Source organism: Mustela putorius, unplaced genomic scaffold (assembly GCF_011764305.1).
Source record: "Mustela putorius furo isolate JIRA1106 unplaced genomic scaffold, ASM1176430v1.1 tig00000253_pilon_pilon_pilon, whole genome shotgun sequence".
NCBI classification, from domain to species: Eukaryota; Metazoa; Chordata; class Mammalia; order Carnivora; family Mustelidae; genus Mustela; species Mustela putorius.
In genome coordinates this window covers 5,018,200-5,038,194 of record NW_025421329.1, presented here as the reverse complement: position 1 = coordinate 5,038,194, position 19,995 = coordinate 5,018,200, and the positions used below count along the sequence as shown (strand labels likewise).

The window sequence follows — 19,995 nt, the reverse complement described above, 5'->3', positions numbered from 1 at the left end:
AGGTTATTCTCTTTTGCCCTATTATCTTAACTAATTTGTGTGATTTTTCTAACATCTTTATTGTTCAGATATGTGAAACTAATAAATTTCAATACTAAAAGCATGCACAGGAAAAATATGGCTGACTTTCACCGCACCTAGCTCACTTGAAAAAGTTGGGAGGCATGCTTCTGGGTTGATATACTTTCTAGAACTGGTTAAAGATAATGCTTCAGTTGCTTCTTTTCCTCCTTTCTACACTCAGAAAATTAACAAGTAAGGCTAGCTCTTCAAAAGAAGAGCAGCATTGTACATATGGGTACCTTAAGTAAGAGCAAGGGGAATGTAGTAAAAAATGTTCCCTCATATAAAAATCTTACCTTTTAAAGAGTATTTCTGATACTCTTCACCTCTTTAAAAAGTTCTTTCAAATAATGCCCACATTTAAGAGAAATATTATAGGTCACCACCTCAGGTATAAAAAATTACACTTAATAATCATTAAGAGTTGTGATTTCTTCTATCATTCCTGCCACACAGCTTCACTATACCAGGTAAGTAGGAAAAACTGTTTAAAGTTTTACATTTTTGGAAAATGCTTTAAAAAGCACCAATATAATTTATAGTTAAGCCAAAAGCAAACTGAAATTAGAGGGAAAAAAAAAAAAGCAAATCTCAAATCCCTTCCTTTTGTTTCCATTTCATCCCGATGGGTTCCAATTTTATGGAAGGGAGACTGAGGAGACTTTATAAGCATTCACCGTAAGAATCTCACCGTTCACTTCTCTACTCAAATTTGATGACTTGCTCAAATTCAATCACTTTTATGAAATCATGCAAATGTCATAATTTACTGCATTCTTCTTTTTTACTAATTTTAAAAAAGAATTCATACCAAAGTGGATTGAGAATGGCTTTGCAAGTTGTCCGGCTACAAAGCACAGGTTCATACTGTACAGGGGGCAGGTCTGGACGTTCTTTCAAAGGAGTAAGGAGACAAGCCAGGGGAACAACCATTCTCGTAGCCTCGAGACGGCTGGAAGGCCACACGTTCCAACTAAACCGCACACCATCCCGTTCTTCATTCTGCTGGATGAACTCCAGATATGTTGCCATAGTCTAAAAAGAAACTGAAGACAGTTGTAGTTTTATGTGAAATTCTCAAACTAAATTTCAAAAAAGAAGACAGTCACCTAACGCAATGTTTTTTAAACACTTAGTCTAGAAGAACCAGTCACTGTAGGATGCCATCTCTCTTCCCTTTGACCCCCCAAAGCCAAATAACTTCACAGTTATCTTTCACTATTGTTCCTTTGTCAACTCTCTCTAGCACTTAAAGAAATAAAAGGTGTGGGGAGTTTACCATTATTTGATCATTTTTAAGCTTCAAGTTGGTTGAATACTAATGAAAACCTTCTCATAGATCATACACCTCAACCAAGCAAATTCTAGTTCCCCTTGCCCAAGAGTAAGTCTCAAATCCTGTTTCAGCATCCACAGCCTTCCCCCCCTGCCCCAAACCCCTTCCTTCTGTGCTTTAGTAAAGCAAACACTGTAATTTTACCCTTCCAAGTGATCTCATTTTTGTGCCCTTTCCCTTCCTCTCCTTGTTAACTGTGAAGACAAGAACTGGATGTTGATATGTGAATCCAATTCGTAATCCACCATCAGTTCTGAGCCAAAGTATTTCTACTTGGGATCACCAAAATTACAATGCTAGGTTTGCTATCATGCTGAGCAAGTCCTTCACCAGGGCTTCCCTCCTCACCATGGTTATGCTCATGCTTCAAAAGATTATGGCTAACAAAATTACCATTTAGACTAAGCTTTTCAAACCCCCACAATGCCAACTCCATTGAGTGTTTCATACATCCTTTTTACATCCTAAAATCTAGGCTAAGGCTAACACACATCTCAATCACTTAGGGTTCAAGGGAACAAGCGGCTCATGAAAAATTGAAAAACAGGCAAATTAAAGAATCTACATTTTTAGTAGCCTCTAGTGCTCACTTTATGCAGTGCTGAAAAATTGTCTCTGTGTTGTTAGGAGAAGTGCCATACATACTGTAAATAATGTGGACTAAGGAAATGGTTTTTATATGGCTAGAAAGGTAAATGAAACAATTAGTTTACTACACACAACTCATACCACAAAAATTCCAAATGTTGGCTCCAACTGAAACTCTAAGGCATATATTTGTTCTTTCTGGCAAAGGCAGGATACTTAAACGCCTTACATAGGGCCCACCTCTGCGACTACCTGAGTGGGAATAAAAGCATGTTCTAATGGGACAATTCTCAGCAAGTACCTCTAAAGATTTCATTAAATAACTGTTTCCCCATGCAAAACACTTCATTATTCAAAGGTAATGGCTCCATCTAATGTCCCCAGGCAGGTACGTATTCAAACCTGCTCTTTCCATTTCCCACTGCCTCCTCCCCTTACTTCTTCTAGAGCATGGATTAACTCTGGGCACAAAACCAACGGAAGACTTCAGAGAGCCAATAAATCTTCTGAAATTGTATGTAAAGTTGTGTGCATGAGCTAATGTGCATTTTTCTAGGGCGGTCGATTTATGGCTCACATCATACCCTCAAAGATTTTCTAAAGAGGTTAATAGCTGAATGAATAAGTGAATAAAAGAACTTTAAAGATTTTTGTAACAGTATCTGCCAAAAGAACAAAGAAAAAAGACACACACACACACGAAAAACGGAACCGCTCATCCCATCAAAGCATAACTTTTAAGAACACAGTGGACAAGTTTAAGCAGAGTTTAATGGTTGAAAGGCAGTCGGAAGAGCTGGGTCCTACTTCCAGCGGCCACGCATCAGAAGTCATTTCACCCACATTTCGGGTTACTCAACAGAAAAAAGGTTGAATCCTTCCGCACTCCGCGATTCGGCAGGTTCCCGAGCCAGAAACCGGCCGGCCGCACCGCCAGACGAGGAACGCGTCACTCTCAGCGGACCCATGGGTCACTGAGTCCCTAAGTTCCTCTGCCCGCCGAGAGACGGTTTCGTCCCAGGAGCACCCACTCGGTCCCTATAGAGACTCTCAGTCCGTGCCCACGGGCCCCCATCACCGGCACTCCCACTCACCTGGCAGGAGCCCGTCACCAGGCCGTGTCCGCACCCACAGCTGCTAGCGCCCCGCTCCGGCTCCCACCGCCAAGTCCAGCTCAGCTCTCAACCAACTGGTCAGCGTCTCTGTGCGTCACTCCACGGCGCCGTCCGCTGGCCAATCAAAGAAGGCCTCTCCGGCGGAGGAGCGGAAGCAAGACTTTTAGTGAAGCCGCGCCGCCATTTTGGAATAGGGCAATACAATCGTGCCTTGGTCAACGAAACCAAAATTCTTCAGATCCTAAGTTCCTTCACGTTCACCTCTTAAACCTTTGTCCTTCAGGAAACTCCAGTGCCTGCCGTATTGCTTCCTAGGTCTAGCCTGCACCCCTCAGAAATTCGGCTGAGCCAACATGACTTCCGTTCTCCTAAGTAGAAGTCCCTTTCATCGCCTTAGTTACCGGGAAGCGAGAATGATGACGTGTAGCACCGGAAGAAGGAGGGACCCCAGGGCGGGGGAGGATGAAGCTTGCCGGGAAAAGGTAGCAGCGCGGGAAGGGGCGGGGCCAAGGGGAGTGAGGCGGTCTGCGCTAGATGAGGGAATTCGACAGGTAGGGAAATGCTTCCTTCAATTATTACTCGGTTTCTTACTTTCGCTCGCTCTGCTGGATTCGCGTTCTCTGCAGGGAATGGCGCTAATGCAGTTACTCTCTGCGTGTCTGTCTCTGTCATCCATCTACGAGAAGGTGATTAATTGAGAGCTGTCCTATTTAGGCATCCCAGGAGACTAACAAACCCCCTAACTCTATAGAGCACTGCTTTCCCCAACCATCACAGCCATTATGCACCTTTTTATAAGCGACAAAAATGAGCACGTTTATTAATCTGACCCAGCAATAAGCCTTTCTGTAGTATTTAAAAATAAGAAACAGGAAATAAAGCTTTGCTTGACCTTAAAAAAAAAAAAATAAAATAAAAATAAAAATAAGAAACAAAGCCATATAAACTTAGTATTATGCTTAGAACGTGTCTAGACTTCCAAGGATTACTATTTATTAGGTCAACTTAATATTAGTACAAAATTTCAAATTACTTACAGAACACCAATTAGTTTCTTTTTAAGAGATTTTTATTTATTTTTTAAAAGATTTTATTTATTTATTTGACAGAGAGAGATCACAAGTAGACGGAGAGGCAAGCAGAGAGAGAGGAGGGAGCAGGCTCCCTGCTGAGCAGAGAGCCCAATGCGGGACTCGATCCCAGGACCCTCAGATCATTACCTGAGCTGAAGGCAGCGGCTTAACCCACTGAGCCACCCAGGCGCCCGAGATTTTTATTTATTTATTTGACAGAGAAAGAGAGAGAGAGAGCGCAGGTAGGCAGAGCAAGCGGAGGGTGAGGGAGAAGCAGGCTCCCCGCTGAGTAGGGAGCTCCATGTGAGGCTCCCTGCCAGGACCCTGGGATCATGAACTGAGCTGAAAGCAGCCGCTTACATGACTGAGCCACCCAGGTGCTCCAGAATACCAAATAGTTTTAAGTCCAGGTACCGTGAAACATAATTACTCTTTGTTTTTACATAATTACTCTTTAATATGAGAAGTTCAGTGGAATAATTAATTCAGTTTTGTTGAACAAATTTACATTTTCCAAGTTCCTAAAACATTATGTCAGAGCAATGTTAGGTTATTTCATTATAAAATTTGAACAAATTTAGGAAGTTTGCACTAGTTTTTCAGTAACAAAACAAACTCAAAATACACACATATGGGCGCCTGGGTGGCTCAGTGGGTTAAGCCGCTGCCTTCGGCTCAGATCATGATCTCAGGGTCCTGGAATCGAGTCCCGCATCGGGCGCTCTGCTCAGCAGGGAGCCTGTTTCCTCCTCTCTCTCTCTCTGCCTGCCTCTCTGCCTACTTGTGATTTCTCTCTGTCAAATAAATAAATAAAATCTTAAAAAAAAAATACACACATATTTGTGTAGCTCTTTAATCAAACGTTAAAAGAACATCATTTGCCAAAGGCTTGCTTTGATTATTTGAACCTGGATTCTTTCAGTACTGGAAATTTATAAGAAGGATATTTTAAATACAATCTCACACATTTAAAATATTGGGAGGCTTTTTTTTTAAAGATTGATTTTATGTATGTATGTATGTATATATGGAGGGGCGGGGAGCAGAGGGAAAGGGACAAGTGGACTGCACAATGAGTGCAGCACCACTAGGGAGGTTGGATCCCACAACCCTGAGATCACTATCTAGGCAGAAATCAGCAGTCAGTTGCTTAACCAACTGTCATCCAATCAGGTTTTTGTTTTTTAAGGCGCCTGTCATCCAATCAGGTTTTTGTCATTGATCATGTGGGAAAGGGTGGAGGGCTCCTTCCAGGATGGCATAAAATCCCTTTAAGGGTAAGTTTCCTCCTAGGGGACATGGGGAGCTTGTCCCTGCCTGCCTTTCTTCCAACTAGCCTTCATCACTATCAGTTTTCTGTAAATTAATTTCTGTCTCTACGGAGTTGTGAAATAGCTTAGTCAAAGACACACACCCCTTACAATCGGATGACCGAGGAAGTCCTTTAAAAAATGCCCAGCATTCTTTGGAACTTCACCCAGTAAACTCTTTTGACTATTTCAAAATCTTTCACAATTTTTGTGACGTATTATTCATCATCTATAATATAATTTCTGTATTTCTGGCTCATACTTATCCAACGTGAGAGTCATATATTCAGCAACCTGCTGGGTATCTCTGGATATCTTGGCACTTCAGTCTCTATATGTCCTGTTAAGGTGATTGATCATGAAGGCCATTAGACTGATGTGGCTCTAAGGTCATGGCAGCTTAATAAGCAAACTAAAATGTAAGCTTATAAATGCTTTGAGGTTATGAAATCAAAACACCAAGGATAGACAATCACAATGAGCCAACTGGACAATCAATTAATTTCTTCTCTTTGCTTCCATTCCTTCTCTGTGAAAGTGTTTTTCCTGACTCCTGTTGGCACAGGGCTCCAAACCACTCTGGTTTGGTCCTGTTTGATTCTAACCGAATTTTGCTCAAATAAGCTCTTAAAATTTTAAGATGCCTCAGTTTATCTTTTAAACTGAATTCATTGCTCCCCTTGCTTTAAACTAACCTATCACTTGGAGATACCATTCCTCTCCTAGTAACTAAGGAGTCCTTCCTTGTCTCTGATGTGTTTCAACACATGCCACCCCACAATATGACATGTTGGCATATTGAATATTTTAAGCTGAGAGTTTTTGAGAGAGGGTAGGTGCAAGGAAGGCCCCACTGACCTCTCCTGTCTCCCTTCAAACAGGCCATAAGACCTTCACGGGAGAGGTGCCCTCCCTTTACCAGGAGGAGACATCTGTTACCTCTGCAGACAGAGGGGCACTGTGTGAGCTGGACTAGCACTGTCTTGGGTGAATCTACCATGACTGTCTCTTTGTAACCTGAAGCCTTCAGCATAGCTTCCCCCACACACCTTCTTTTTGTCTAACCCCACCCTTGAGTACACCCTTGAGGCATGACGTCCTTTACAGGCTGTGGAGTTATGACTATGACATGATACAACTGTTTTCAAACATTTCCTCTGGGGGTGGTCTCCCGGGACAGATTTCCCTGCCTCTAGGGAAAAAAAAAAAAAAAAAAAAAAGGCAAGTCTTACGGTCTTATGAGAGGTGGGGTTGCAGAGATCTACTCATCTTGCAGCCACCCAAACTAAAGTCCCTTTAGTAAATCATCTCTTTTCAAGCTGGACTTACTGGGCTTTTTCCTTGGTCTTAAGCCTCCCTCACCCTTTGGAGATAGTATTTCATATACTTCCCTTAGATGATGAGAGGAATCAGAATGAACTGCTTGCTAAGTTTCTTTCTGCTTACTACCCTTAGCTCATATCTTTTTATCCCATTGAATTTTCTTCACAACCTACCACTCTTCGTCACATAAAAACAATCTGGTTTAACTGCTTTGTTGGGTTGTCATTTCTTTATGAAGGCTCCTATGTCATGTAAAACATAATTAATTCCTGGGAGCCTGGGTGACTCAGTGGGATAAAGCCTCTCCCTTTGGCTCAGGTCATGATCCCAGGGTCTTGGGATTGAGCCCTGCATTGGGCTCTCTGCTCAGCAGGGAGCTTGCTTCCTCCCTTCTCTCTTCCTGCCTCTCTGCCTACTGTGATCTCTATCAAATAAATAAAAAAATTTTAAAAATCAATTTGTATGCTTTTCTCTTGTCCATATGTTTTTTGTTTCAGAGTCCCAGACAAGAACCTAGAAGGGTAGAAGGAAAAGATGTTTTTTCTTTCCCTACATCTCTGACACCCCAAACTTGAAACTAATAATGAATCACTTGGTCCTGTTGATTTTTTTATTCTAATTATTTCTCAGTTCCATCTATCTACTTATTTCGAGCCCTCATTCTTTTTCGTTCAATTACTATAACAGCCCCCCAGAAAGATCTCTCTCCCCAAATTATGTCAAACCCAAATCTCACTTTGATTGCTTAGATAGATTTTTCAGAGTCACACATCTGACCCAGATCATCCCTTGTTTAAAACTCTACCTGGCAAAAAAACAAAACAAAACAAAATGAAACAAAACAAACAAACAAACAAACAAAACCCCAAAACCAAAAAATACAAAAAACTTCTACCTGGCTTTCTGTCACTTACAGGATAAAGTAGATGCCCCATCTTGCTGTACAAGGGCCTCCATGATCTACTTACTTCGATTCTACAGCACTGAACCAATTGTCTTTCCTAGCCTATGTTGCTGTCTCACCTCTGTGCCCTGGTGCATGCCCTCCACATTGCTAAGAACAACCTGGTTTATGGGGGGAACAAAGGCAAAAGGAAAAAATGAAAATTTCCTTACTATTTACAGCCCATTGACAAGTCCTTGAAACAGGCAAAGTGACCTTCCTCTAGGAACTCAACAGCCTGGATGTTAATACTTTGCTAAGGGCAAAAGTCAATCTTAGCTTAACATTATCCCAACCTCCTAGATCCTAAATCACAATAACTGACTTTTTCCTGACAATAGCTAGCCTCCTCAGGGGTCTTGGAAACCTTGCTTCCAAAATTCCTTAGAGACTTACACTATCCCTAACGCCCAGTTCCAACTTTAAATATAATCAATTGCTCCTCACAAACTGAGGGCAGCTCATTCTGCCCATGGGTCCTATTCCCATGCTTTAATAAAACCAACTTTGGGGACCAAAGACATCTCAAGAATTCTTTCTTGACCCTTTGCTTTAAAGCCCAACATTTCCACATCATTGTTTGCCTCCCTTCTTTTCTCACTTAACTCCCACGTGTCCTTCAGGACTCCAAAGAACCTTTCCTTATATTTTCCTTTCTTCTTATTGGTTAAAACAATAATACTAAGTGAAAGAAATAGAAAAGGAACCGTAGAAGAGGGTAGAATGTCTAGACAGTGAGTTTGGAGAATCAGAGGCAAATTGCATAAAGAAGAGATTCTGACAGGGAAAGAAAAGTTCAGGGAAAGGAGGGTGATTCAGAAAGAGAGCCATAGAGACTGATGGCTGAGTCTGTCAGAAAAATGAAAATGAGTGGTGCCTGGCTGGCTCCGTTGGTAAAGTATCCATCTCTTGATCATGGGCTCATGAGTTCAAGCCCCATGTTGGGTGTAAGATTACTTAAACTCTTAAAAAAAAAAAAAAGAAAAATGAAAATGGTTTTGTCAAGTTCTTAAGAATGGCTCTTTCAATATTAGCAAATGATATACCAGACATAAATGTGCATTTTCATTTTTTTGATTCATAAAAATGATTTTAATTTTGAAACCAAGCTATTTCTTCTTTGATAATGACAAGCTCAGAAAAATGCTTGCCCAAGAGATGGAAAGTAAAAAAGAAAACAAGATGGATTTATGTGTAAGCATATAATCTTTGCAATCATTGTTGACAAAAACAGTCTGAGAAAGATGACTGAAATGCCAATTGAATATTACCCCCACCTTAAAAGACCACCAGAGACGTGAATCAAAGCCAATCAGCAAGGGTCGTTTATTGCAGGTTCGAACCTGGACCTCTGTGGCGCTCGTTGCCGATAACACCTAGAGGTCCAGAGCTGGGTCTGGTGCAGGATTTTTATAGACAGATAAGCAAGTTTCGGGTGGGGCTGAGCTGATTGATTGATAGTTTGAACAGGTATACTTGGCGTCCGTGGATTGGGTCAGGGGACCCGCGCGCAAAAGCAGACAAAGCAATCTTACAGAAGCAGAACTGGCCGGTTAGCCCACGCATGCGGAAAAAAAAGCACTACCAGGATATTGAAGGCCTGGTTACTTATCAAGTAAAGACAATTGGGAGTCTCCTGGTGGAATGTTACATTCCTGCTATCAAGCATCCTTGTTAGTGAGGATTAGGTTTAGAAGAAATTTAACTTTATTTACTTTTCCTTCTACCTCCTCCTTCGGTTTTTTATGGAGGGGAGGGTGACAATAGGGCTATCCCTAAGGTAACTTCTTTGTTGTAATCTCAAGGACATTTGCAAACCAAGGGAGACTCCTGTCTTGCAGGATTGTGATCTCAGCAAGTTAACTATTTATCGTTTTATGGCAGTCAGGGGTGCCTGAGGAATGCTACACCTATGGAGGGGAGCGGGTGAAGGGGGGGGTGCAAGGCGCCAGCTTTTGCTTTGTCCTCAGCCAGCCTCCTGCTCCTTCAATGACATTTGAGGCCATTACCTTATTTTTCTCCTTCTCAAAGGAAGAGCCAATTACCTTGTGACTGAGAAGAAGGACAAATCTTAAATCTTAAGGAAGGATAGATCCTTTTTCAGCCCACAGTTCCTGTTAATGGAATGTCATTGTTTATTGAACTAAAAACCAGATGCTGGGGCATCTGGGTGGGTCAGTAGGTTAAGCCTCTGCCTTCGGCTCAGGTCATGATCTCAGGGTCATGGGATCGAGCCCCACTTCGGGCTCTCTGCTCAGCGGGGAGCCTGCTTCCTCCTCTCTTTCTGCCCGCCTCTCTGCCTACTTGTGATCTCTGTCTGTCAAATAAATAAATAAAATCTTAAAAAAAAAAACCCACCACAAAGCAAGCAATCTTTAGGCTACAGGAATGCTTGTGATTGTTTTAATTTATATTTAAATTTTAAACAGCTTCATTGTGGTATAATTGACACACAGTAAGTTGCACATATTTACAGTGTACAATATATATATTTTAAATTTTTATTTATTTATTTGAGAGACAGAGAATGAGAAAGAGAGACAGCATGAGAAGGGGAAAGGTCAGAGGGAGAAGCAGACTCCCTGCTGAGCTGGGAGCCTGATGTAGGACTGGATCCTGGGACTCCAGGATCGTGACCTGAGCCAAAGGCAGTCACTTAACCAACTGATCCACCCAGGTGCCCTAAAACGTACAATTTATTAACTTTTGACATCCATCACCACAATCAGGATGATGAGCATGTGTAATGTTTCCTTGTGCTGCTGGTATTTTCCATAGTTTTAAATAAGTGGAATAATATGGTATGTTTTCTTTTTTTGTCTAGTTTTATCTTTCACTCAGCACAGTTATTTTGAAATCAATCCATGGTATTGTGTGTCTCAGTTATTCATCTCTTCTGAAGTGAATAAAGTTACATTTAAAATTCAATAATATTGAACTTTTACTTTTTTAAAGATTTTATTTACTTATTTATTTGTCAGAGCGAGCAAGCAAGCACACAAGCAGGCAGAGTTGAAGAGAGAAGCAGGCTTCCTGCCGAGCAAGGAGCCTAATGCAGAACTCGGGCCCAGGACTCTGGGATCATGACCTGAGCAGAAGACCGCAGCTTAACCAGCTGAGCCACCCAGGCATCCACTAATATTGACCTTTTTTTTTTTTAAAGATTTTATTTATTTGACAGATAGAGATCACAAGTAGGCAGAGAGGCAGGCAGAGAGAGAGGAAGAGGAAGCAGGCTCCCTGCTGAGCAGAGAGCCTGATGCAGGGCTCGATTCCAGGACCCTGGGATCATGACTGGAGCCGAAGGCAGAGGCTTTAACCCACTGAGCCACCCAGGTGCCCCTAATATTGACCTTTTAAAGAAAATCAGAGTCTGAGGTTCAAGAAGAAAGAGTATGTCTGGCTCTTCCTAAAGAATATGGTGGTGGGGCAGTGTATCCTTGGTCATCTGCTTGTGCCTGTTCAAAAAATAAACTGCCTGAGAACAGATACTGAAATACTTGTCATGCACACAGTGAGTAAGTCCATGGGAGGGGCAAGGAAGAAGCACTTTCCTGTTCATTCCCATTTATTTAGTTTCTTTATTTTAAAAGATTTTAGTGATTTATTTGAGAGAGAGAGCATGAGGGGACTAGGGGCAGAGAGAGACCTAGGGACAAGCAGACTCCCCGCTGAGCCAGGAGACCAGCTGGCTCTGGGCTCTATCCCAGGACCCCAAGATCATGACCAAGCCAAAGTCAGCCACTTCTTTAACCCACTGAGCTACAGAGGTGCCGCATGTTTATTCCCATTTATAACCACACATATACACTTCTGCCCACCTCAATATAAAAGTAGGGATGCCTGGGTGGCTCATTTGGTTAAGTGGCTGCCTTCAGTTCAGACTGTCATCCTGCAGTCCTGGGACCAAGCCCCATGTGGGGCTCCCAGCTCAGCGGGAGTCTTCTTCTCCCTCTATCCCTCCCTGCTCGTTCTCTTTCTCTTTCTCTCTCTCTCCCTCTCTCTCAAATAAAATCTTTAAGAAAAATAAAAGATTTGGGGGCGCCTGGGTGGCTCAGTGCATTAAAGCATCTTGCGTTCAGCTCAGGTCATGATCCCAGGGTCCTGGAATCAAGCCCCGCATCAGGCTCTCTGCTCCGCAGGGAGTCGGCTTCCTCCCCTCTCTCTTCTCTGCCTGCTTCTCTGCTTACTTGTGATCTCTCGCTCTCTGTCAAATAAATAAAATCTTAAAAAAAAAAAAAAAGAAAATAAAGAAAGAAAAAGAAAAAGAAAAGACTTGGATATATCTGTGAGGAACGACTAAAATCTCAGGACTGCATATAATATAATAGGTGGTACACTACTTCATTGCTACCTCAGTTTCTCCAGTCTCTAAATTGGTTTGAGTATGAATCTTATCTATGTGCACCTTTTAAGAAGACAGCATTTAAAGCGATGAAAAATAACAACCAGGGCTGACAGTAACTATTGTACTAACAACTGTTTCGAAATGGGAAGGAAAAGTAATAAAAATTTCAGGAGTCCTCAACTCAAAAATAGGTTATTTCTGTGTATTGGAACTAAAAACACACTTTCCTATAGAAATACGTCGTAATTGTAGTAAAGAGAGAAAAAATTCTGGGTCTGTCACAGCCTTCCCTAAATAAGGTGGTGAGGGAACTAGCCTAAGAGGCAAGCGGAAGGTGGTTTACATATGATGGGAACTCTCGGGTTTGCTTTGGCCGCCATGTGCGTTAAGTACAGCCGGAGTCCACGAGCGGACCCATGGCCTCCCAGAACTACAATTCCCAGAATGCCACAGTGCCGACTCCTCAGGGGATTCAGTCTTGGGACTCCTGGCACTACAGGTTCGGCTACTGGGCGAAACCGGACCCTCTGCGCTCATGGCTTCCCCAAGCAAGGCAGTTATTGTTCCCGGGAACGGAGGCGGTGATGTGGCCACCCACGGCTGGTACGGCTGGGTGAAGAAGGAGCTGGAGCAGGTAAGAGACACTTCTGGCTGCTCTTGGAGCCGGAGGGGACGGAAGGGATGGAGGGCTCGGAGGACTGAAGTGGGAACGTGTGTTCACCAGCCCCTACCCCACCCCAACACACCCGCTTCAGCAAAGGGCAGGGTGTTTTCATGCCTCTCTCTGCTGCCCTGTCTCGAACTCTAGTACTAGTGATGAAGTCCCAGAACCTAAGTCAGGTTCGGTGGGGTGAGGTTCGGAGCTGATGACTAAAGAAAGAATTCTTAAGACATCTTTGGTGCAAAATGGTGGTTTATAAAGCACGGGGACAGGACCCGTGGGCAGGAAGAGCTGCTGCCCCGGGTTGTGAGGAGTGGCTGGTTATATACACAGGAGTTGGGTAGGTGAGGACAAAGGGGTGTTCAGAAGGGCTATTGGGGCAAAGAATACTATCAGGATATTGAAGGCTTAGTTGCTATCAAGTAAAGACAATTGGAAGTCTGGTGGAATGTTACATTCCTGCTATCAAGCATCCTTGTTAATGAGATTTAGGTTTAGAAGAAATTTAACTTTATTTACTTTTCCTTCTACTTCCACCTCCTTCGGTTTTTTATGGAGGGGAGGGTGACATTAGGCTTGAGGAACTGAGTTCTGTGTCTTTGGAAATTGGGCTATTGATAAGGTAACTTCTTTGTTGTAATCTCAAGGACATTTGTAAACCAAGGGAGACTCCTGTCTTGCAGGATTGTGATCTCAGCAAGTTAACTATTTATCATTTTATGGCAGTCAGGGGTGCCTGAGGAATGCTACACCTATGGAGGGGAGCGGATGAAAGGGGGGGGGGTGCAAGGCACCAGCTCTTGCTTTGTCCTCAGCCAGCCTCCTGCTCCCTCATCACTAGTGGTTGCAATTTTGGTGGGTGAAACTGCCTGGAAGACTTCTCTGAGGGCTGAGGCACTAAGACTACAAGGCACCACTTCCTAGTGCCCACTCCGTTTCCCTGCATCTGCCCCTGGTTCAGATGATTGTACATCTGCTTCTCTGCTCCCTGCCTCTGATTTTTAAAACATCAATATGTAATATTTGATATGTACGAAAGCTGTATGTAACATATGTAAATTATGAAGTATAATGTAATGAATCCTGAGGCTCCATCACCAAACTAGAATCTGCAACATTAACAATACCTTCGAAGCCACATGTATGTCCCCCCCCACCCCATTTCCCTACCATCCTGAAATCTTTTTCATTTCCCCTCTTAAAAGTGAACCTATTTTTGCAACTATGCCCGTGTGCTTTGAACAATATATTTAATTTGGCTTCTTTATGAGCTTTATGAAAATGGTGACCAGCGGTGGTTGTCTTGTGCATCTTGATTTTTTTTTTTTTTTTTAACCTCTTCCATAACCAGGCAATAGGACTGCTTCCTGGATTGTCATCCTCCTGAGCTCTAGAGTACGTTCCTATAATAAAGTTCCAGGGCTGTGGCTGAAAACCAAGGCCAGAGTTACAAACCAAAAAGATCAGGGCTGAAGCTGTCCAAGAGGGTGGGATCTCCAACTTTCTCTTCCGTGTTTCTGTACCACGTTTTACCTAATCCCTGGGACACAGTCTGTTTGACTACAGTCAGTTTGTCTAGAATGCATTAATTCATGTTACCTCTATAGTATCTGTTTACAGCAATAAGCAAAGATATATAAATGTGCATATAGGTCTCTGTATATAGCGACCTACAGAGCTACCTACATATAGAAATACAGACAGATGGAGTTTATCACTGGAGGGATTGTGTGTTCATATGTAATCCTGTGGCACTTAACTCACTTTATTTCATAATATAAGCAAATATTTATTGAATTGATAAAGATCATATCAGGTATCTCATTTCTTAATAGCAAATTATTAGTTGTAATTAAGATCTTTATTATAGTTTTTTTCCCCCTATCATAGATACCTGGTTTCCAGTGTTTGGCTAAAAACATGCCTGACCCAAGTAAGTTTTAAACATGTTTTTAAATAGCCTCATCTTGTTGGGTTTTGATCTTACCATTTTCCTGGTAGAGAACAAAAGTATCATACCAGAGAAGCCAAAGGGAGTATATGCCTAAGAATAAACGATGGCAAGTAGTTTAGGGAAAAGGGTGTAAACCAAAATATATTCTAGAAAATTCTAGCAAGGATCAAGAAAACACCTGGGCTTGGTAAAATTTGATTTTCAACTTTGCAGGTCACTCGATTTTCCCTTCTAGAGGTCAACAGATATTTTTAGGCAAAATTTATGGGTGTTTCATGTGAGACAGAGATATGATAAAACTTTACAGCACCTATAGGAGATTGGAATATTTCAAAATGTAATATTGCCACTTTCATTCTGACTGTGTCTATGACCTGTGTCAGGAAATTTTTCTTGGGAAAAAAGAAGATATATGTGTGTGTATGAATTTGAGAATGTGGTCTAGAGTTTTTTTTTCTTAAGTTTGAAAGTTCACATTAAAGCTTCAGAGTTACATTTTTATTTCCTCAGCATTTTCTTATGAGAACATGGTGAAAAATAAAAGCAAAATCAGATAGATGGATAGACAGATAGACCAAAAATGTGGATTTGAGTCTTTAAAACAGCAACACAGCAACAACAGCCAGTACATCATTGGCTCTGTTAAAACAGCCCCATCTCCCATTTGGTCCTGCAGTTCTTAAATTGAGAAGTGCTGAGTAGTCATTGATTAGAAAGGTGGGACAGCATTAGACTCTAAGACTGTCCTATCAAATGACACACTCTTTCTTTACCCTGAACCTTAGTTACAGCTCGAGAGAGCATCTGGCTGCCCTTCATGGAGGCGGAGCTGCACTGTGATGAGAAAACCATCATCATAGGACACAGTTCTGGGGCCATTGCAGCCATGAGGTGCGATCCTTGCTGCATTCTCCCCCGATGTGGGCTCCAGCTGGTTTGCAGACCTCATTGCAGTTCCTTGAACATGCCAAGTGTGCATCTGCCTTAGGCCTGTGTTTACCATTGTTTTACATGGAATACTCTGTTCCTAGCTACTTGTATGGCTTTCTCTTTAAATCTCTAATGTCTCTTTCCACTAAGGCTTTCTCTAGTCACTTCAGATGAAACAGCAACTTCACCTCGCTGGCTCCTATCCCCTTTATATCTTGGTATCCCCCTTTTTATCTATAGCACTTTTCACCACCTGATGTCCTGTTTATTTGTCTGTCTCCAGCCAATAGAAATGTGAGCTCTGTGAGGGTGGGATTTTGTTCACTCTGACACTGAAACCAGACACCTAGAAGAGTGTCTGGAATATGGTAGGTGCTCAGTAAATATTTGTTGGAGGGTGGAGACTATTATCTCCCTGCCCCCCACCCCCAACAAGTCCTTAGGATTCATGGTGCTTCCCTGATGCTCTTAGTTAGAATATCAGGTCTCTCTCCCTTTAAGCTTATAAGGCCTAGAGGATAGGACTTACTGGCTGAGTAAGCATATTAGGGTTGAGTTTCTTCTATATTTGCTAGGAATATAGTTTTTCTGTAGCCCCTTGGCCCAAACAGTTGCTCAGGGTGTCCTATGAATTGCTTGTCAGAGAACCTTGCCAGATTCCATAATTTTTCTGCCACACCATTCAAAACTCTGAGATATTGCTTCCCAATGTGGGGCTACAGAATTTCTGTATAGTCCTAATGTTTATAAACTGCTAGGGGTTGTCTGGAAAATGAAGAAATCCCTTTATGCTGAAATCTGTACCAACTCAAGGCCACTGAATTTTTCTCAGGCCTGGCCCAAAGGCCTCTGGAAACAATGACCACTCCACATCTTTCCCTAGCCTAGTCTCTGCTGAGTGAGCAGAACCTTCTGCAAATAGCTGAGTGTCCGTTTGCCAGGCACTATACTAGACACTAGGGTCACAAAGATCAAGGAGACTCACACCTGCCCTTAAGGAGCTGAAGTTTTATTGGAGAAGATAGATATAATATGACACAAACAATTACTACAATGCAATGTAGTGTGTGGCAAAAGAAATACATTTCCATCGTGGTACAGAATTTCTTAAAATATGGTTCACAGATCACTGGTGTTTGTCATCTGGGTTGGAGAAGGTGTCATGCCTTAAAATGTAGATTCCTGCGCCTTGTATCAAGCCTCTGCATCAGATGCTCTGGGCTGAATCTACAGGTTGACTGACAAAGCAATGCTGATGCACACTGAAGGCAGGTTAACAGGCACATCAAAGAGAATGATTACACTTATGTTTTTTTTGGAAAGGATTACCAAAGAGGTTTGGACTACCTTGAAAGAGTAGAAACTCACCAAGTGGCCAAGGGTAAGCCATTAACATCGGGCTTGTAGTTCTGCAGTTTCCTTTCTATTTTTCATGTTAAACTCAACAAGTGATAGCACCTGCTTTCTGTAAGCTGAATCAAATGAGTTTTCAGGTTTGGTTTGGTTTTGTCTTACTTTTTGGCAGTCAGATTTAACACTAAGTTAGCTGACATCATTTCTCTTTCTTCAGGTATGCAGAAACACACCGAGTATATGCTATTGTGTTAGTGTCTGCATACACCTCCGACTTGGGGGATGAAAATGAGCGGGCCAGTGGTAAGTTTGAAGGCAGAAACCAATACAGAAAAGCCCTTCCTCTAGTCACAAGGATGCTTGTTCAGTTTATTTATTTTTTTTTAAAGATTTTATTTATTTATTTGACAGAGAGAAATCACAAGTAGGCAGAGAGGCAGGCAGAGAGAGAGGGGTGAAGCAAGCTCCCTGCTCAGCAGAGAGCCCAATGTGAGACTCGATCTCAGGACCCTGAGATCATGACCTGAGCCAAAGGCAGCGGCTTAACCACTGAGCCACCCAGGTGCCCTGCTTGTTCAGTTTAAACAGTACTGGCTTTTGGATAGGCTAAAAAAACCTCTGGTAGCATTTGAGAAACATTTACTGCCCTTCTTTAGATGCAAATCGGGCCCTCTGAGAGGTGATAGACCACTTCCTAATACATTGAACCCTGATTTTATCTGAGCCATGTACTCCCCCCTTCCCAAGTGACTATGGTATGGAGCTCTACAGATTTGAAAACAAGGACTTCTCACTCGCACATAGGCACTGAATCTTTGTGTCTCTACTATGGTCTTTGCTAGATATTTTACAGTGGCTACAATGGAAATTATCCATGGGTGGTAATGGGTTATATATGTATGTTTTTTTTCCCCATAGGATACTTCAACCGTCCCTGGCAGTGGGAGAAGATCAAAGCCAACTGCCCTCACATTGTACAGTTTGGCTCCACTGATGATCCTTTCCTTCCCTGGATGGAACAACAGGAAGTGGCTGATAGGCTGGAAGCCAAATTGTACAAATTCACTGACCGTGGCCACTTTCAGAATGTGGAGTTTCATGAACTGATTAGTGTGGTAAAGTCTATGCTGAAAGTACCAGCATAGACAGGATGGTTTCTGCTATTTTGCATTCCAGTATACGGACAGAGCAATTATCAGGTTATTAATAGATAAAAATCATCTGTGACCAGATGATTAGTGGACACATAAATCAAATTAAGTTCTAAAAAAAAAACAAGTTCAACGTTCAAAATAAGTTAGAAACAGCATTTCCATTTTCCATAGGATCTGTATCTCACAAACTGCTATGAACTGAAGCCGTGTTTTCCCCATTTGATTTGGGACATAAGGACAGTTTGTCTACCTTTATCTGTCCAAAGTGAATAAGCAGAAGTGGAATCCAGGTTTCCTGATTCTCAGTCCAGATTAAAACGAACTACTGTGTATGTTGTAGGAGTGGTACTCCTCTTTGGAATGAACCTTTTGTTATTTTGGGAGAAAAGAAAACCTGACTAAAGATCCAGAGTGCTGGCTTAGAACTCAAACCACTAGCTATTTTGGGCTGGCCCAGGACATTAAACGCAGACCAGGGCCTCCCATCTTTATGACACCCTGCCCCGGTCCTTCATGCTGAGAAAGAATGATCCATCCATAACTAAGAGTCGGGTCTGCCAGGTCAGACAGTGACCATAAGCCCAACCTGGACATACACATGAGCACAGCCAATCAGATCTGTGCTAGACTAGAGTGGTGGTGATTAGGGCAACATGGGGAACTCATGCCTTATCTAAATTGTTGCCATGTGGGAAGGGGAAGGGTATTGCCAATTTTCTGATTTTTCAAGGAAAAAACTCAATGCAGTGGTTTTTAAATTTAGGGACTATATATATGTTTGTATACACAGTTCATATGTATATGAGTTACATTCAGTACATGTACATCTGGATGATGTAATTTGGCAGTGACAGCATAAATAAAAAACTTAGAAACACTGCAAGACACACAAAGTCCAAGTCACCCATTTGTGACCTCTGCCATTAGGACTGACTTAGCTAGGTGCTTTAAATGATTCTTTGTGAAGCATAAGAAATGACCATAATGTCAAAAGATACAATCATGGGAATAGCTTAGATTTTGTTACAAAATCTTAACTATTTTTTAAAAGAATCTTTCCATACCTCAAATTTTGTTCTGTAAAGAATTCTACCTTTTAACTTCCATGGTCCTTTGGCTCTCATTTAAGCGTTATTCCATGATTTTCTTTTTTTTTCCTGATCATATTCCCTCAAAAAAATGCTTTTTATTTCCCAACATTTTTTGGCTATTATGATCCCTAAGTATTGCCTCAAACAACTTCCAGTGACCCCATACTTGAATTTGCAGAACCTGATGTTTGCTGCAAAGACGTGAATTCCCTGTTTATGTCTAAAGGAGATTCAAAGCCATCATTTTAACCTGAAAAGTTTTGGTTTCTAAATGTGATCAAAGAAAAAAAGACTCATCATTTAATAGCAGTTATCTTTGGGGAATGGGAATTTTAGATATGGTGTGGTGGGAATCTCCTTTTTATTTACCTGGGTATTTGAGTTTATTATAGCAAACATGTATTACTTTTATAATTAAAAAAATTAAGAATTAAAACAACTCATTTGACGTGTTAGTGAAAAGCAAATTCAATAAATCAATTGAATAATAATTTTCTTTTTTTTTCTTTTTCTTTTTTTTTTTTTTAAACATTTTATTTATTTATTTGACAGACAGAGATCACAAGTAGGCAGAGAGGCAGGCAGAGAGAGAAGAGGAAGCAGGCTCCCTACAGAGCAGAGAGCCCGACATGGGACTCGATCCCAGGATGCTGGGATCATGACCCGAGCTGAAGACAGAGGCTTTTAACCACTGAGCCACCCAGGCGCCCCGAATAATAATTTTCTTAAAGAGGTTGTTTAGCAATAATTTGA

At 41.8% G+C, this 19,995-nt stretch overlaps 2 protein-coding genes across 4 annotated transcripts in view; one reads left to right on the top strand and one right to left on the bottom strand.

Moving 5' to 3' along the window:
- The window catches only part of SEC23B (SEC23 homolog B, COPII coat complex component), a 46,441-nt gene extending 42,921 nt beyond the window's left edge, over nt 1-3,520 (bottom strand). The window contains exons 1-2 of one of the 2 annotated variants that reach the window (XM_004754153.3): nt 3,082-3,520; nt 875-1,098 (exon numbers count right to left, since the gene is read on the bottom strand). In XM_004754153.3, coding sequence (XP_004754210.1) covers nt 875-1,095 — 221 coding nt within the window. In that variant the 5' untranslated portion in view covers nt 1,096-1,098; nt 3,082-3,520. Of the gene's footprint in view, nt 1-874; nt 1,110-3,081 lie in introns of both variants that reach the window. The other variant, XM_004754152.3, reaches the window with a different exon arrangement.
- Nucleotides 3,521-3,573: 53 nt separating this feature from the next.
- RBBP9 (RB binding protein 9, serine hydrolase) lies at nt 3,574-19,733 on the top strand. Of its 2 annotated transcripts, none has more exons than XM_004754154.3 (6): nt 3,574-3,653; nt 12,599-12,733; nt 14,651-14,693; nt 15,500-15,605; nt 17,215-17,300; nt 17,916-19,733. In XM_004754154.3, exons 2-6 carry the CDS (start codon nt 12,635-12,637, stop codon nt 18,140-18,142), a joined length of 561 nt encoding a protein of 186 aa, XP_004754211.3. In that variant the 5' UTR covers nt 3,574-3,653; nt 12,599-12,634; the 3' UTR covers nt 18,143-19,733. The 2 variants fall into 2 exon arrangements, with proteins under 2 accessions (XP_004754211.3, XP_044934383.1); XM_045078448.1 differs by lacking the exon at nt 3,574-3,653 and adding an exon at nt 4,452-4,585.
- Nucleotides 19,734-19,995: the final 262 nt, after the last annotated feature.